We start from the raw sequence: 18410 nt of genomic DNA on the forward strand, positions 1-18410 counted from the left end.
TGAATTCTCTCAGCAGCAGACTGGATTTTTCAGTCTTTGTTCCGATTTTAGTAGTTCAACCTTGCGTACATTGTATTAGTAGGAGCTATATCTTTTGTGCTTTTAATGAATGTGTTTTGAGCTCACAAGTGCAATTTTCCGATTCTCTCTAGATATGAACAGAGCAACAAGTATGTTGTATTAGAATAAATAATTATCCTTAGATATGGATTAGATTGTTTGTTTAGCTGGTAAGACAAAGCCAACTGCATATCAATCCAAAACAAGACCTTCCTCTAAACAGAGTAAAAGACTGAATGAGGTCTAAATCAGTGTGCAACCTAAATCACATTCCTTATAATATGGTATCAAAGTCTAATTTTGTTATAAAATCTAAATCCAGTAGTTAACAATTCAAGTACAGAGATTTTATTAAAAGTAAGCACTTAGCACTGCGATTACTTTCTTGTGATATGTAGAGAGATCTAAAATTAAAAGGATGATACAATTGCTTACTAAAGAGCCGTGTGAACGTAAAATACTGTAAAATAACAAATCTCTTGGTATAATTTACATCTTTGCTCTAACAGCTAGCCTTGCTCTCAGCTCCTGAGCCACAGCGTCAATGAATTCTTCAGTGTTCAAATATTGAGATCTCTTGACTCTGAAGTAGTGAATTGCACAAGTAAGACTCAGTGTTTAAATAAAGGTTTAAAGAGCATGGCATATTTAATTTCAGAAAATTTAGCAATTTAGCAGTTAACCACACACACACAAGAAGCTGCTTTCAATCAGACAACCACAAACACACAAAAGAAGAAGAAGAAACTGCTTTCAATCAGTCAGCCACCATTAACAGCAAAAATTATATAAAACCATGAGTAAGCTATTCCATAAAAAATCAGTACTTGACTGCAAAAGTTAGAAAGATAACTTGGAAAAAAATGGGAGTAGAGAATGGTTCCATGTAATTCTGCAGTTCCCCTCAAAAAAAAATAAAAAAATAAATTTCTGAAGTGAATGTATTTCTGATGAGTTCAACTAATCGTGTAGCTGTTTGGCACTGAACATAGGGATGAAATATCACTTGAGTTTAATTACTGCTCTTTCATTCCAGGTTTACAGTATAAATGACATATAACATATTTCCCTCTATTTAGTTACCTAGCTAGTTAGGCTAACAGACAGACATTTCCGATTGAAAACCCCGCCCCAAAATTTTAGGTGATTGTCTGCAAAACTATCTTGTGAAACTTACTTGGGCCCATGAATAAGGAGTGCCAGATCTTTAGTCATCTTCCCTGATTCAACAGTTCCGATACATGCTGCTTCAAGCTTACTTGAAAAGTCCGAGAGCTGAACATTGTCATCTAACTTGGCCCTGGTAATGTCTCCAACTCTCCATTCAGTTAAGTGTCATAAAAATTTGGAAACATAATTATTAAAACTTTTTGATACCTGTGTGCAAGCCCGCGCGTCCATGCAAAGATGGATGCTATACTATTTGTGCTGGTTTCACCTTCTTTCTGGTGAACACGAAAATGGCGAGTTACTGTTCCATGGGCTGCTTCAGCTTCAATAGTCCGTCCATCTGGACACACCTGGAGCAGAAGATTAAATGTTCAACAAATTTAATGATGAACACAGATGCAAAACTGAGGACGAATATCCATATATAAATGAGCACAAGTATCGACTATGGCACAAACCAAAACAGAGGTCATCAACCCAAGTGATCCAAATCCTGCAATAGTTTTACAAAAAAAATGTAAGAGGAAGTTAGAAAAATTAGTTCATGGGCTTCACACAAGCAGCTTAAGTTTACAGCAGAGCTGATTTCAAACCTTGAGCCAAAAAATCACTTTGGACATCTCCATCATAGTTCTTGCATGCCCAAACATAGCCCCCTTCACTCTTCATAGCATAAGCAACCATGTCATCTATAAGACGATGTTCATACCTACATGTTACAGAATATTAGCTACATTACCAGTCAAAAATTTAGTTTAATGCATGATGCAGACTGAGAAAGAGAAACAGGATCTCACCATATTCCCGTAGTTTCAAATTTTGACTTCCAATTTGCTTCATAAACTTCCTGGAATATATCCTTGAATCTTTAATGAAGAAACCAAAATCAACAGATTAAGTAAATGAGATTGTAATTTGCATGGAACAGACTTAGGGGGAAAAGAAACGGATATTGAATAGTCACCTCCCGTCATATTTCTTCAGAATAGTGTTTTTGGTGCTAAGATAAAGTGGCCAGTTCTTTTGAAAAGCAGTATTCATTGAAGCCTCAGCAAAAGCTCGTATAGACTGTCAAACAGATAAATTACATTAAAATAATATATGGCAAACAGCTAGGATAAAGTGGTAGTAACGCAATACCTACCTCATCAGTATTATACATCGACATTGCAACTCCTCCTGGATGTTTAAAACGATAAACTTCTAATTCTGTCTTGTCACCTTCCCCGTCTGGAACTGCACATAGTATCACACTATTCTCACTTGAAGATTTTCAAGTAATGAAAAAGCAGCATATATTAAAAAGATTTCCAAAAAAAAAAAAAACTGAGAGAAATGGAAGAAGGCTAAATATTGCACTGGACAAAATTGTCAACTCAATTAACAGATTACATTCTTCAAACTTCTGCCGAGATGTGAAAAACAGTAAAATCTCAGCCAAGGTAGGAATTTACCAAATACCATTTTAAGAGTTCCTGCTCCTCGAATGATCTGTTCGGATGCACGGTACTGATCCCCAAAAGCATGTCTCCCAATGCATATTGGTTTTGTCCAGCCTGATACAGTTGGTTTTAGCATGTGAATATGAAGATGATTAGATATAAATTAGCACAAAAGGACTTTTTAGTTTTGATTACCTGGAACCAGCCTTGGAATGTTTTTGCATATTATTGGTTCCCTGAAAACCGTACCTGAAAGGACGATACAACATATCAGTGAGAATGATCCTAAAGCCTGATTATTCCAGTTGCAAAATAAGACAATGTCATCAGAAGTGAAGGGAAAGTTCAGCATGATGTCAAGAAGTTCCTGCTTCTAGTGGATCTTATTAACAATAAATGTGTTTGCAAAGAAGAGGACTTCAGGGAGAAAATAAATTTCTTATTACTATCCTTTTCAAGAAGGTAATGAAAGAAGCAGAAAAGAAATTAAATGAAACCTCCTTCTCACTGGATAGAAAATTCGAACTCAGGATCCCAAAAGGCAGACGTAGTTCAATTTTTCCTCAAAAAACAAATTTATACACCTCATGAATCTTCACTGACCCCACAAAGTGATTTAGACGTGGAGAGCAGACACTCTTTTCCTAACTGATCTACGGAAGACAGAAGACATATAGCTAGATATAGAATTAAAAAATGATGAAACATACAGTGTACTAAATTTCATCACTACCGTTCAAAAAAAAAAAAAAATCATCACTATAGAAGCCACAAAAGCTAGACCTTGAAACAAGCAAATATGACCCTAGATAGAAGACTTAGCAAAAAAAAATCATGAGTATGAAAACATAGTCAGTAACTAGATGATTGCACATTGGGAAGTGAAGAAAAGATTATCACCGTTTAGGATGTTTCTGATAGTTCCATTAGGACTTTTCCACATCTGCTTCAAGTTGAATTCCTTAACACGTCCTTCATCTGTTGGACGACAAAGATACTTAAATACTAACACTATAGTATATATGTTCAACATGGAATTACATGGACAAACTCTAAAAACACTTTACGTTAAAGGTGTTGGAACATTCAATTCCAATATATAAATAGTTTTTTAGATAAGGAAATATTTTAATGAGACAATAAAAGAAACAAGAAGTCCTCCCTCCACCCCTTCATTTCTCTCTCTCTCTCTCTCTCTCTCTCTCTCTCTCTCTCTTCTACGTGATGCCTCCAATATTTTTCAAGATAAGAAAATAATTGCTGAGACAACAAAATAGGATAAATAATCAAAGAAACGAGGGATGAATAATAGCAAAAGAATTTATTCCAGCCTCATTTCACATCATCAAAACATCACAAATTTAAACATCATCATTTCTCTATAGCCACAAAATGGACATGATGACGAGGCAAGCCACAAGCCTATCACCAAAGGACCATCGACCAACCCCTAGTTCCTCCCAAATCTAACTTAATTTTACCTTGGGATGGTAAGAAAAATTCAAATTCACCATTGATTATTTTCACTAATATCTAACAGATTGCCTCGCTAGTGTCGCTAACCAACATCATGTTACTCAATCCTAAGATAAATCCACTTTAGCACCAAGCCCACTCCAAGAGCATCATACTCAATAGTGCTGCACTCTGACTAAGCCTCCAGGCCCCATGCTGCCATGCATCACTAAATTCTGAGGCAGACCACCGTTTTCCCTGCTATATTGCCTTTGAAAACAAACCCAATTAATTCATTCCTAGATCAATAGTAAGCTTCCCATAACTATTGGTAGTTAAGAGAGTTTTGGAAACTGTACAAAGACAACGAGAGAGTAGTTTCAAACTAAATTCAATAGTGTCTTTTTATGGTGAAATTAAATGTGGATCAAAACATTAGCACTATTAAAGTACTTATCCAGAGAAGTAAAAAAAAAATAGATACCTGGTGTTATAGTTGCACATTTGATTGCAACATTGTACCTGAAACAGCGAAATCAATACACCATTGTGCTAAAATCACAGACAACAGGAACAAATTTATCATAGTACAGGCATTTTAACAGTAACTGAAAGCTAACAGCATAGTTGAAACTTGAAAGTACATAGATAGTTTGGCATAATCAGCTTATAGCAATACAACTGTGCACAAAAACAGATCGGAATAGAAGATCCAATGAATAAGTCATATTATCTACTTGATCCTGCCGCAAATGTTTATGACTTAGGAGACAATTTTCGGTTGATTAACTCATCAAAGAGACTGTAATTGTAGCTTCCTCTAAACTTTACTGGTCTGCCAGTTCAAATGTTTTTAGTGCCAGCAAAAAAAATATGAAGCTTTTGTATCATATCAGAACAAATGAATAAAGAGTCTATTCCTTAAAAGTATACTCATGGTACTATGTGATTTGTACGGGAAATAAATAGTAAGATACTATATAGAGATATACTTGAGTGTAGCTTCTGCACTTTCGACTGTGACTTTATCATTGGTGGCCTCACGATTTGGGAGACCAAGATCAAAGTACTTTATATCAAGCTCCAGAAAAGGATATATAAGCTGCTCAACATCGGAAAAAATTGTAATTAGACGTCTTACAAAATTATACTTCATATGAAGAAAGTGATGGAACTATTCAACCAGAGTGAAAATATATTCCCGACCTTCTCTTTAATGGAATTCCAAATAATCCTAGTCATTTCATCTCCTGACATGTTAAAAAAGCAAGATTAAGATTTATGGAGACGAATTCAAAAGGAATGAGCATCTTGTAAGCAATTTAAGGCCACTTGACAATCAATGTCGGCATCAGTTTAAGATCTAACTCAGTATGTCGTGTAGAACGCGCTCTAAGGCCTCTATGGCATATTGCATTGTTAAGGAAACCCAGATTACCAGAAAGAAACCCATGTGAAATTGACTAACTACTAGCAGATCAGTCAGCTTCAAGGAAAAGCAGCGCCTTTCAATGTCGGAAAATCCGATAAACATTCTTCACTCACTCACAAACATACACTCCATACTAGTTTTAATAGAATGAGTTCATTATACTACACAATACAATCATACAACACCAAACATACATATTAATACCAAAATGAACAAAATAGCTGCAGAGTTAAATAATGCCTAGATTAGAACACATTAGGCAAATCAATAGGTAATTAAATCTTCCAATTCTGGCTAATCGACCTAATAGGCCCAATACAATGTAAAAATTCCGACCTTATATTATATTGGATTGAATCAAAAATTAATCTATATTGTTATGAAGTAGTATGCCAACGAGGGTTCGTGCTTCAAAGTTCAATCTATGAAACAGAAGAAACAATCTTTCTCTAACAATAAACCATTTTATTAATTCCTGCAAATCATTCCAAAATTCCCAAAATGTAATATTATAAGCTCTCTCCAAGAATAAATTGAGCTAGATTAATTTGTTCAATTTGGATTCAATAACCCATTTCATATGTCAATTTCTAAGCTCATATTATCAAAGTAATCATCTTTATCAAGATTTTATACAAAGAAGGAATGAAACAACAAGAACTATAGTGTATGATTTACCCAAAATTGAATTCTTGCAGATTGGATTATTAATAAAAAAAAAAAAAAAAAAAAAAAAAAAAAAAAAAGGAAGAACAAGATAGAATTTTGAAGAAATTACCATCCATTTCAACGATTGGATTGGTGACTTTGATCTTCTGGGAAGCCATTGTTTTTCTCTTTTGATCGTTCGTTCTCTTTCTCTTTCTCTTTGTTTGTCTGACTGAAATTAATCAGTTGAGAGTCAACAGTCAACCAACTCCTTAATTAGCTACATAATAAATCTAAACCCCATTTGGGTGGGATACACAGCCATTTTTCTCCATCCTGGATATTAAAATGTGTCATTGGGTTGGCACAGAGAGAATACAAGTTTATCTTTGTGATTATTAGAGGACAAAAGCGTAATTTTTTGTAATTTTGCCTAAAAAATGTTAAAATCGCTACTTGATGTAAACAAATTTTGTTTATCATGGAGATTAATTGGGGCATCGCCGGCCATCGGTTGGCACAACCGCATGATTGTTTGGATTTTAAGTCTTAATTGATTTGACTTGGCTTGTGTAGATTTTTTTTTTTTTTTTTTTTGAAACCATATACTACGTATTTCTTTTAGAGTGATTTCTCAAAATAATGTAATAATATAAGCTAATTCCTTATATACATTGGTTTAAACATTATTTTCTACAATACCGTCTACGCAGGCTCGGTTTCAAAGTTCGATAATTGCAAGTGCATTGTTGGCGGTTTTAACTAATATAGAACCTATGTTTTAATTACCATCCATCTAATTTGGTTTTAATTGCGGTTTTACCATTAGTGATATTATATAAACTACCAGAAGTGCAAGCTAAAGTAAACGAGGTAAGCTTCAACTTAGGGCCTGTTCACATTTACTGAACTGATTGGAGCTGAACTGAACTGAACTGAACTGATTGGAGCTGAACTGAACTGAACTGAACTGATTGGAGCTGAACTGAACTGAACTGAACTGATTGGAGCTGAACTGAACTGAACTGAACTAAACTGATTGGAGCTGAACTGAACTGAACTGAACTGAATTGAGCTGAAATGAATATTTTATGAGAGAGAGAAATTAGAAGCTGAACTGAACTGATTGGAGCTGAACTGAACTGAACTGAACTGATTGGAGCTGAGCTGAACTGAACTGAACTGAAATTAAGTAAATGTGAACAGGCCCTTAGAACTGCTTATGGTATTAGAGGTTCTGTATAAGCGGTTTTATATTGCAAAATTTCAATCCTAAGAGCCAATCCTACATGGACAATATTGCGAGAAATAATTTCTAAACCAAATTATATAAGGAATAAATTAGTAGTTTAGCATTATTTAGGAAAATCGCTCTTTTGTTTTATTTAAAACTATCATTATAATTTGGAATCGCATAACTTTTTGGATTAAAGTCTCATATTATTATTTTTTGAATCAATTGAAATCTCATATTAATTGACTTGTTTTGTTTATATTTATTTTATGATTTAAAATTATCATAGTTTGATCCTGTTTCCATAATCTATTACTCCGTATATTATACAAGGGTGATATTTGTTTAAAATTTTCTCAAAAAAAAAAATGAATATTCACTGTAAAATAATTTTGTCTGACAAAATTATTGGATATTTTATGTCAAATTATTTATGGAACAAAATCTTTTACTAATGTAATTTTGCTAGTTTTAATTTCACACCTTAACATTTATTATATATATTTTAACCTGGTCTTGTACCACGTAGTAAGCAGTTTTTCTTTTAAAGTAGTCATTATTGCCATTATACGTAGATGTAGTATACGACCCTTAATTTGAATGAACAAAATTCATTTAAAAAAAAATTATATTTTTTAGAGTAGCAAAATAAAATAAAATTACAATGATATGGAGCTAAGGTAATAATAATAGATCCTAACCTTTCCCCTTATTAATTGTGATCCACGAGATGTATGACTTTTTTTTTACAATATATTTATCGTTATTTTCATGACAAAGTTGCTACTTAACATATGTCATATGTGCGATAATTTATTAATTTATTCCATATCAAAGTGATAAGCGGAGACTTTCGTGATAGGTCATAGACACATAGTCGGTTAGGTAGAATGTTGATTTGCAAATTCTTTGGATATATAGAGAATTAAAAGTCAGCAACTTGCAGAAGAGTTTTCTAATGAAATATGGAAATTAATATGGAAATTGGGTATTTCATCAATTAACACACCACCACAAACAAAGTTTTTTAAAAATCGGAAAACAAGAAAGAAAGAAAAAGAACCGGCCAAATTGAACCCACACTCCCACGGTTCCTTTAAGATGACGTGATTATGTAAAAGTATGATTCTAAATTTCCCAAAAATATTGACTTTCCCACAATTTTTTTAATGAATAAAATCTAATGTATAGTTTTTCATGAATATACAATTAATACAAATATACTTTCTTTATTCTCCATTAGAATATGTTTGAGCTTCACCAATCCTGTTGATCACCATTTTCGGCCAATTAAATTTCTTCTATCCCAAGCAAATTTACTCTGTCAAACATACTCTGCAAAACTGCATTTCTCCCATTATTTTTTATCAATTTTAAACGCGTTTGATTTTATTATCAAATCCTAAACTATTTAAAACCTCATTATTCTATCTTTCATACAATTTGTATTCAATTTAAACCCCTTTTAAATTCCGATTTTCCCAAATTTTCTGATACCCAAAATTTCAAATACTCAATTTTACAAAACCCAAATCCCCAAATTCCCAAATTTTGAGATACCCAAATTCGTAAAGATGAAATCTTTGATGAAATTTCTTGTGTTTTCTCTGCTTTTTTCTCTGTCTCTTTGTTTCCAAGAATCATCTAACAGTCATCAACTCCCAAGAAACATGATTCTGGAATACCCAGATGATGGAGGAAAAGCAGACCAGGAAGAAGTGAATTTACAGTGTACAAGTTGGAGGTTTGCAGTGGAGGCTAATAACTTGAATTCATGGAAAACAATCCCACAAGAATGTGCTGATTATGTCAAAAATTATATGATGGGTAAAGGTTATTTATTGGATCTTGAAAGGGTTTCTAATGAAGCTGCTGTTTTTGCTAGAAGTGTGAATGTTGAAGAAGATAGCAAAGATGCTTGGATTTTTGATATTGATGAAACTTTGCTCTCTAATCTTCCCTATTATACTGATCATGGTTATGGGTAAGTCCTTTTTATGTTAATTATTTTGATATTATATTGTTTAGGATATTAATGTTTCATGAGTCATTGTCCTAATTGATGTGCCTTATGGAAATTGAAAGGTCTCAAAATTGTGTGTTTATGGATACTAATGTTTCATTGAGTCATTGAGTTTAGCTTCATTGTTTGGAGTCATTGTCCTAAATGATGTTCCTTATGGGAATTGAAAGGTCTCGAAATCGTGTGTTTATGGATGTTAATGTTTCATTGAGTTTAGCTTTATTTTTAGGAGTCATTGTCCCAACTGATGTGCCTTATGGGAATTGAATGGTCTCAAAATTGTGCGTTTATATTAATATATCATTTGAGTTTAGCTTCATTGTTAGGAGTCATTGTCCTAATTGATGTGCCTTATAGTGAATTGAATGGTCTCAAATTCGTGTGTTTCGATGAATTGTTTCGATTTTGTTTTGTGTTATAATGCTGTATGTTGATGGTGGTATTGATGGATATATGATACGTGCAATGGTTTGTGAAAAATTGTAGTTTGGAGGTGTTTGATGGAGTGGAGTTTGATAAGTGGGTTGGCAAGGGAATGGCTCCAGCTATTGAACCCAGCTTGAGGCTCTATGAGGAGGTTTTAAGTCTGGGATTCAAGGTTTTCCTGCTGACTGGACGTAGCGAAAAGATGAGGGATGTTACTGCTCAGAATTTGATGAATGTAGGTTATAAGAACTGGGACAAGCTTATATTGAGGTAAGAATTTGATCACTATTCATTCTCATACTACTTTATGATTATTTTTAAAATGGGGTGAGAATTTGGCTGTCACATATCAATACATGTAGCTGTCTTTACTTTCTGCTATCTGTTTTTGGGTTAACTTCCAAGTTATTCTGGACAATGATGTATCATCAAAATTTATTTAGTTGACTCGTTTATTGACTATGCTATAATCAATCTACAGAATGAGATTGTGTTGGCCAAAACTAGCTTATCAGGTGTTTCTGATCCTTATTTGTTACAGTTGCTAAGTTAGCCTTATGAGGGATTGCTTTTATGTTATTGTTCTGAGGGTCATGTTTTTTACATTTAGCTGCTGCAGATCAATGTGCACAGTATGCTCTGACTTATCTTGTAGAAGATGATATGTGAAACACAGGAATTTTACAAAGAAATTTATCAAGAGGGTAGTATGATTTGGGTGTTTTGTTTCACTTATCAAAATGCTTGCTTGAGATTGAGCTTTCAACCTAGACTTTACCTAACGTCCTTGTTATTCTGATGTCTAGAATGATGAATTTTGAGGTTCTTATGTTGAATTCAACGTTGATGGACTGAGGATAGATTGGGAATATGAGAACTAGCAAATTTCCACTTCCTTCCTATGCTTGCAAGATTCAATAGAATACGTAACCATTAGGCCAACCATTATGATGTCTAACATGTGAAATACAATGCCGTATCACTGCCTGATCCCCACTTAGCAAATAACCTGAGTAGTTATCATTGGTAGAGTGTATACTTACCCTAGAAAAAGTTTATCTGGCCTAAGTCCCTAATCATCTGAATTCTGAGAGGCATTAGTAAGCATTGTTTATCTACCCTAGAATACCAAGTCCTTCTGCCCTAAACCCCTATATACTTTTGTAAAGATAGAGTTTGATTTGGTTTTGAGGCACATATTTATAAGTTAAATACGGGATTGGGACACCCTAATCCTAATATGATGTAAAAGTTAGATGACCGTTGGAGTCAATTTCTGACAGCGCCTGCATCTTGGATTTCTTTGTTTCCTGCTAAATGCTGCTAATATCCTGTTCAGTTGATTACTCGGTATTTGGTATTACATTACTTTGAGGGGCTAATATGAGTATATTATTAGAACATTGTGGTGCAGTGATGCACTTGGTTAATTTTCCATATCACAAGCTTTCGTAATTAAGGATATGAATCACTTAATTAATCAAACATTGTAATGTAATATGATTAGAACCCTGTTTTGGAGGAAGTGGGGATTAAGGGCCGAGAAGTTTATGAACAAAAAACAAAAAAAAAATTGAACTCCAATAGGGTCTAGGTAAGGGAGAGAAGTTGTTCCACTATACGTAATCAGCTAAGCAGGTTTGATACACTGCTCTCAGCTGCCTTCCCTGATTTGGAAACACAAGCATATATCGTAGCATTAATATCTGAAGTATTAATGCTGCTGGTTGATCATAAATCTGTCCTTATGTTTCTCTGTTTAGCTCAGCATGTTTTCTTTTTTGTTATCTTCTGAACATCAAGCTCTTCGATAACACACAAAAACCTTCATTTGCCTTGCAAAATGCTTGGACTTAAATTATCCCTTGCTTTTAAAAGTGCAGAAACTATGTTCTGATCTTTTGGTTCATGCTTGTTTGAACACTGATTTCTTTGTATAACATCCCAGGGACACGGAAGACCATGGAAAATTAGCAACGATATTCAAATCAGAGAAGAGGAGTGAGATGATGAAGGAGGGATTCAGGATCCAAGGCAACTCCGGGGATCAGTGGAGTGATCTGTTGGGTTTTCCAATGTCCACTCGTTCGTTCAAGCTCCCTAATCCTATGTATTACATTCCCTAGTGAAAGACCAAATTTATAATTATAAGTAAAACTTTAATAATGAAAATACTAGTCTAAATATTGGAGTACAACAATTGTACATTGTATAGAAATTAATGGATTGAATAGTAAGGACCTCTTATATAACTAGAGGTGCATTCTGTATATTGTGTTAGACTTTTAGCTGATTTGGTGAAATAACAGAAAATATCAAAACAATTGACTTCCATCAATCAGGTGTACTTCTTTACCTTGATGAACAAATGGTCTTAGTGAGAGGGATAAAGATCTTATTGATCATTTTATGATTATGTTTTATCTTAGTGATAATTTCTTAGACGAGGTAATAATAGAGAGAAATGTTGTCTGTAGGTCATAAAAAGAGATGTCCGTTGAATGATACGGAGTAATTTTTTATATACAAGTTCCTGAGTTTCTAAAGTGTGTTCATGCTTTTTCAAAATTACAATTTGTGTCCTCCAACTTAAATTGTTTATTCAACCGTACCCTCTGACTTTAGTAATTTCAAAAACATAGGAAGTAATAAAAAGCGGATGAAAAAAAAAGAATTACACTGAGAGTTTGAAATATCAATGATTGCTTTTAGAAGAAAGAAGAAAAGATAGATGTGGAAATGTGGAAAAAAAATTGCTTAATGGTAATCCCCTTGTATAAAATCTAACCCAATTTAGGCGTGAAATTTCTCTCTAAAACGGGGTAATTAAGCATGGACACACTCTAGAAACTCAACAACTACGGGGAATAGGTTAGAAAAATCAAAAAAAGTTGCTTTAGAAGGACAAAAGAAGCTTTTAATAGTGAATGCTGACTGGTATTTACTCATACACATCCAGTCAAAAATAATTAAATGCTAGGACCATTTGGTCATTTACCAACTAAATTAATATAGTCAGAGAAAACAAAAACGATGATTTTTTATGGGTAGATTTTGTCAAATAGTTGATCCAGATTCATGTTTATATCATTATAAAATTTTGTTGAATCTAAGACAGACTGTAAGAATTACTACAATTCTCTATTTTATGTACTGCTATGTTTTGTATTCATCACTAGAGACCAAAATTTGAAAACTAATTTACTTAAAAACAATGTAACCACCATTAAGTTGACAATTTCTTTAATTATGTTTAGTTCAATAGAACAACAAAGTCAGGAATAGATAACAACATTTCACCTACATCAGAGGATATCAGCCTCTCACATTATTTGCATTGCCAGCCAAAGTAAAGATTTCACCGAATTAGTTGGGAGTTATCGTCCTTTCATATGAGATCGAGATCCTAACTAATTATTGGACGGACCTATTAGTAATGTTGAAGACGAACTTAACAATTTGTCCTAGGGTGGAATGACAGTTTCAAATGATCAGCATAAATTTAAACTACTACAGAGTAACATTTTACAACATAGTTCGAGTTTTCTGTGCTTTCGTTGTACAAGAATTTACTTCATTGCTCGAATTTGGATAGTTCGAGTTGAGTATAAATATCTACATCCCACAAAAAAATACTATGCAGGCTTTGCCTCACCACCTCTAAAAAATGAATAGAGCAAAAATCATTCTGTTAAGCATCATCATTAGCAAGATCTTGTTAAGCTTTCCTTTAGCCAAATTCTTGGGTAATCTCCAGACAAGAAGATCATTATGAGGGCCCCAATAAAATCCAGCATCCCATGTTTCCCTGATACTAGGCAATTAAATAAATCTTGGAAATTCCAGCAGCCTGAGAACAAATTCCAATGGATTTCTTTGCCATCTGACTCAAACTTTCAACTTTGTTAAGATTGTGGGCACATCAGATTCATCAAAAGTTTGAAACTTTCCTTACAACAAGATCTTTGTTGTCCCTGTCCCGGCGTGCCCCGATTTTTATGACAATGAAAAAATTGCCATAATATGATGTTAATCATTCATCAATCATTAGTGAACAAATGCCTGTGTTAAGTTCTTTTGTGTTGTAAAGCTGGTTCCTTCCCAATTTCCTCGATTTTCCTTAGGACTTCATTTGCTGGTGGTCTAAGAGAAGGCGATGCAGAACAGCAAGACATTGCAAGCTGAACTAACTTCAGGGCGCGATCTTCTGTCCTGTGCCTTTGTTTTCCTGTTTGATTAGATACAATGTTGGGATGATACATGTCCTTGATCCGATGGTCCAAAATTGCAGTTCGGATGACATTAGGCAAGAAAAATTCCTGAGAGTCTGACGAGTTTACACTAATAGGTTCTCTGCCAGTAAGCAATTCTAGCAAGAGTATTCCAAGACTGTATATATCAGTACTTTCACTAACATCCTTCATTTTCATCAGCTCAGGCGCCTTATAGCCCTGAGCTGCAGAAGTCTCGAGCATTTCTAGTCCTGCTGTTGGGTTCAATACCAAATATAGACTGTAATCTGATATACATGGCTGAAAATCTGGCCCCAACAATACGTTTTTAGACTTGAGATTTCCATGTAGTAGGGGTTTGTGCAATCCCGTGTGAAGATAAGCCACTCCCTTTGCTAAACCGAGGGCAATGCTATAAATCACATCCCATTTGTAGGACTCATTGTTGCTATCTGTTCATAAAAACACAGATACTTAAAATGCATGCTTTTGGAATATTGGAGTTAAAAGTTTTAGAACTTTGAACAACTCAACAACCCAAAAGTAACTAAATATTATGCATTAGGAATCAGGACAGGCAGCATGTAAACTGCAAAGAAGGCAACTAATTATCTATAGTGAGGGCAGAATATGAAGACAGGTCGGTTCAGCATGTGAATCCCTTTTTTGCTTCAAATATCAAACAAAATTTAGTAGAAGCTAAGTGATAAAAGGAATAGGAAGAAGTCATAATTTTTTAGAATACTAAATGTCAACAACAGAAAAGATGGGCTACGAAAAAGTTGTTAGCTTTGACCTAGTGTTTAATAAAGAATTACATCCCCACAACTAAGTTGAGCCGTCCTGAGACGGATGGTTCTTTAATGCATAAATTACTCAAAAAAAATGAGGATCAGAAACTTCGACGCAAGGTTTAGGATAAAGTGGAAGACCAGTACAGAAATGATTGGGTTCAAAAGAATAGGTCCGGTTGACCTACCAAGCCAGATAACCTGCTGATCATAAATCACAGATTCATGGGCAAGGAATCGTTCAATGGAATGAAAACAAGGTAATTTGTTCAATAAGAGAGAAGGCCAAAAACACCCAAAAGGACCCCAGATTCTAAAACTTGACAAATCTGATTTTGACAGTAGCAGAGTTAGCTGGACTGAAAGAACATATTCAACAAAATATCAACATTAATGACATGAAGTGAATTAATGAGATGATTAGGACAAGTGACTAACAGCAAACAGCAAGTAGTACATTTATCTTCGATTCACGGTGTAATTGTGTATAGATTAACAGCAGAAGAAGAATCTTATGCTTTTTTGAATAGCTTAACCTTACAGCCAAATCTTACATAAACCCATGTTTAGAAGCAAAGTACTAAAACCAACATTGAAATAAGCATGGTTTATGACCAAGAAAAGAATAAAACAGCAAGGAATTCAAGCATTACAAAGATTCACTAATAAAGTCCCTTTTTTATATCACCAAAGGAAAATTATTCCTTTGTATGGGAAAATTTTGAGGAAAATGTGCCCGGATTTAATAAAAAAAATGTTTGCCAATTTCTGAACAGACCATAATCTGCTGCATAAGGAAACCCAGTTATAGACATAAATCAAAAGAATACATGATCGATAGGATCAAATTTCGTCTACATCATTACCTTTGTGGCTCTCTAGGCAACAAAAAAAAACATTTTCAACAATTTTCCAATCAAACAAGATGATTAAAACAATCAACTTCAGCAACAAACATGTTTTAAACAAAAACCCAGCTCAAATTCAATTTTTAAGAACAAAATTAACAAGCAAGAACACTCTTCAGCAGAGAAATCCAGGCTCAATCAAATTCCCAACCATACAAGAAAATTAAAAAGAACCCACTTCATTAAAAGCAACAAACAACAAATTAAGCCAAAACCCAGTTGAAATTGAAGTAGAAAATTGCAAAATTAAAGAAGAAAGAATCAAGAAAAATACCTTTAATAAACTGAGCAAGATTTCCATGAACATAAAATGGATGAACCAAAAGCTTCTCACCTCTGGGACCCATATAAAAAGCCTTAAGAGGGACCAAATTAGAATGCCTGACCAAACCAATTGCATGCACTACAGGAATTACTTCTCTAATGGACCCACTACAAGCAGGTCTCAAAAATCTAAGCAATAAAACTGAATTACAATTATTATTTTTCCTAAATAAATCAGCTTTGTACAATGTACCATAGCTTGATTTTCCAATCACTTCACCTGGTGCATCTAAAATGTCAGAAACAGCTAGATCTTCTCCCCCTTCAAAGCACATCAACTGTTCATCATTACTAATACTGTTAATTATGTTTCCTAATTCTGGGTCATCATCTGATTCACCACCTTCTTTCTGATTTTCTGGGGTTTTTCTCTTGAACAAGCAGATAAAGAGTATGAAGATGATGATAATAGTTAATGGGATTATTAGAAATAAGAATTTGAGGATTTGGGTGTGTTTCATTTTTATTTTTTTTTAGGAGAGAGAAAAAAAGGTAAGGTGTTGAAGAATGAGAATGCAAATGCAAAATCACATTTTGTTAAAGAATGTGGAAGTGTGGGGTGAGTTTAAAGAGTAGGCCATAAAAGGTAGAAAAGGGTGTTATGATCTGGGAATTCTGTATTGATTATGATAGCCTTGAATTGATAGGGGAAGTAGGGACATTTTTTCTTGTTGCCATGGTTTGGATTTTATATGCCACTACTAGTACTTGAACAAATATTTACCATTAAAACTTATTTTTGAGATTGATTTATTGCTTTATTTTAACTCTTTTCTTTGATTAGTTTGTGTTGTCAGAAAATTAATCAAATAAACTCTTGCCTGCCATATCCATTATGCTGATATGATGGCTTAAGGCTCACTAAAAGAATGTTCTTTTACTGATAAGGTGACACCTAGGGTCGAATCCTGTCTATATTTTTGTTTTATGTTAATAGCCTCGTTCTTAAATACGTGGAATTGAATTTAGAGAATATTTTTGTTCTATATAATCTACTCGTTTTTAAATATACTCTGTTTTAAAAAAATAATAATAAAAAAAATAAAATAAAAAAAAGGTACAAAAATGCACTCCAAGTCCATTCTTCCAATAGTTCATAGTAGTGTTTTAGACTCTTAGATAAATGTCAACTTACAAAGTTACAAGTTGAGGACTAATTTCTTGGAAATGAATACTAGTTGAAACTTGAAAGTGTAGGTTGTTAAACATTCTTAGTTAAGTACGGATAGATGTAAAGTATGCTTGTTGTATTAAGAGTTTAAGAGTGCATAGTGCTTATTGTGCAACAAAAGAACACGGTCAATTGTATATTACAAAAAATTTAAAAAAATGTTTTGTAATCTTTGTAAAATAACATAAAATACTACGTATTTTTTTTATAATTATAAATAGAAATAAGTACGTCCATACTCCTTTATTACATTGTCATGTTCTTATACACAAGAATTTGTGTTTTTAGATTGCACTCTCACTCTGTTATACCATCTAAATTGCGCTTACTTTTTTTCTTTTTTTTTTTTTCGCTAAAGTTAGACTCACTCTATACCATCTACTTTCTTATTGACTTCCTTTGATAATATTGTAAAAAAAGAAGGTAGAGTAATTGACTTCCCCAAAATAATGTTTATTTCACATTAAGATATCCTTGTAATATTTTTGGCTTCTGGTCCAAATACCCATTATCCATAATCTTATAAAATCAAATAAATAACCAAATCATGTTATTCACACCCCCACCCAACTTTGGCCATACTAGTACTTTCCGTCTCAGTTATGCACTCCTCTGTGATGACATCGTATTCCTATAGTTTCCCTTTCTTTTCTGAAAGGAACAACACCCCCTGCTTAACTGCCAAAATATTGCTTACCTCCATGCCCTCATACTAAGCTTTCAACCCGATTCTCACCGGAGTTCCAACATCGCTCCCATCACCACCACTAGTTGTTGCTGCTCTGCATCTTGTTCCAAGTTCGTGTTGTAATCATACTTCTCAACCGTTCCCTATTGATAAGGGAGACGGATTTTCTCATATAAGATTCAAAGTCATTATACTCATCCATCATCACAAGATTTTTTCACCCGTATATATATTAACGATTTTACATGTTTAAAAATGAAAGCAGATTTTTCTTTATTACAGACTTGGTGTAAATTCTCACCATAAATTGGATAACACTGACTCACAAAACACCAGTTGTGAAATAACCAACAAAAGAACCTAATAACATCAGTGCTAAATAAAGCAAATAAGTTTATCCAAACAA

The 18410-nt window shown here is 33.7% G+C and overlaps 3 protein-coding genes across 3 annotated transcripts; 1 reads left to right on the forward strand and 2 right to left on the reverse strand.

Moving 5' to 3' along the window:
- Window positions 1–342: 342 nt before the first annotated feature.
- Window positions 343–6544, reverse strand: LOC145631813 (isocitrate dehydrogenase [NADP]-like). Its single transcript, XM_081683994.1, has 15 exons — window positions 6338–6544; window positions 5334–5377; window positions 5120–5229; window positions 4612–4649; window positions 3573–3650; window positions 2868–2921; window positions 2685–2786; window positions 2375–2466; window positions 2195–2298; window positions 2028–2096; window positions 1824–1939; window positions 1689–1723; window positions 1438–1580; window positions 1238–1360; window positions 343–643 (listed from the first exon to the last, which is right to left on the reverse strand). Exons 1-15 carry the CDS (start codon window positions 6384–6386, stop codon window positions 550–552), a joined length of 1251 nt encoding a protein of 416 aa, XP_081540120.1. The 5' UTR covers window positions 6387–6544; the 3' UTR covers window positions 343–549.
- Window positions 6545–8506: 1962 nt separating this feature from the next.
- On the forward strand, window positions 8507–12228 carry LOC145630339 (acid phosphatase 1-like). The gene is made up of 3 exons (XM_081682596.1): window positions 8507–9425; window positions 9951–10160; window positions 11839–12228. Exons 1-3 carry the CDS (start codon window positions 9016–9018, stop codon window positions 12014–12016), a joined length of 798 nt encoding a protein of 265 aa, XP_081538722.1. The 5' UTR covers window positions 8507–9015; the 3' UTR covers window positions 12017–12228.
- Window positions 12229–13317: 1089 nt separating this feature from the next.
- On the reverse strand, window positions 13318–16702 carry LOC145630340 (putative kinase-like protein TMKL1). The gene is made up of 2 exons (XM_081682597.1): window positions 16096–16702; window positions 13318–14574 (listed from the first exon to the last, which is right to left on the reverse strand). Exons 1-2 carry the CDS (start codon window positions 16604–16606, stop codon window positions 13958–13960), a joined length of 1128 nt encoding a protein of 375 aa, XP_081538723.1. The 5' UTR covers window positions 16607–16702; the 3' UTR covers window positions 13318–13957.
- Window positions 16703–18410: the final 1708 nt, after the last annotated feature.

The sequence above is a fragment of the Chenopodium album genome, chromosome 5, assembly GCF_948465745.1.
Source record: "Chenopodium album chromosome 5, dcCheAlbu1.1, whole genome shotgun sequence".
NCBI classification, from domain to species: Eukaryota; Viridiplantae; Streptophyta; class Magnoliopsida; order Caryophyllales; family Amaranthaceae; genus Chenopodium; species Chenopodium album.

Bases quoted from the DNA above. Each gene is read 5' to 3' on its own strand.
- LOC145630339 (XM_081682596.1), top strand. From the start codon at position 9,016: ATGAAATCTTTGATGAAATTTCTTGTGTTTTCTCTGCTTTTTTCTCTG. The intron at 9,426-9,950 runs GTAAGTCCTTTT...GAAAAATTGTAG, and splicing joins TATACTGATCATGGTTATGG to TTTGGAGGTGTTTGATGGAG. The intron at 10,161-11,838 runs GTAAGAATTTGA...ATAACATCCCAG, and splicing joins TGGGACAAGCTTATATTGAG to GGACACGGAAGACCATGGAA.
- LOC145630340 (XM_081682597.1), bottom strand. From the start codon at position 16,606: ATGAAACACACCCAAATCCTCAAATTCTTATTTCTAATAATCCCATTA. The intron at 14,575-16,095 runs GTATTTTTCTTG...TTTTATGAACAG, and splicing joins TCTTGCTCAGTTTATTAAAG to ATAGCAACAATGAGTCCTAC.
- LOC145631813 (XM_081683994.1), bottom strand. From the start codon at position 6,386: ATGGCTTCCCAGAAGATCAAAGTCACCAATCCAATCGTTGAAATGGAT. The intron at 2,922-3,572 runs GTGATAATCTTT...TCGTCCTTTCAG, and splicing joins TATCAGAAACATCCTAAACG to GTACGGTTTTCAGGGAACCA. The intron at 1,940-2,027 runs GTGAGATCCTGT...TGTAACATGTAG, and splicing joins TTTGAAACTACGGGAATATG to GTATGAACATCGTCTTATAG.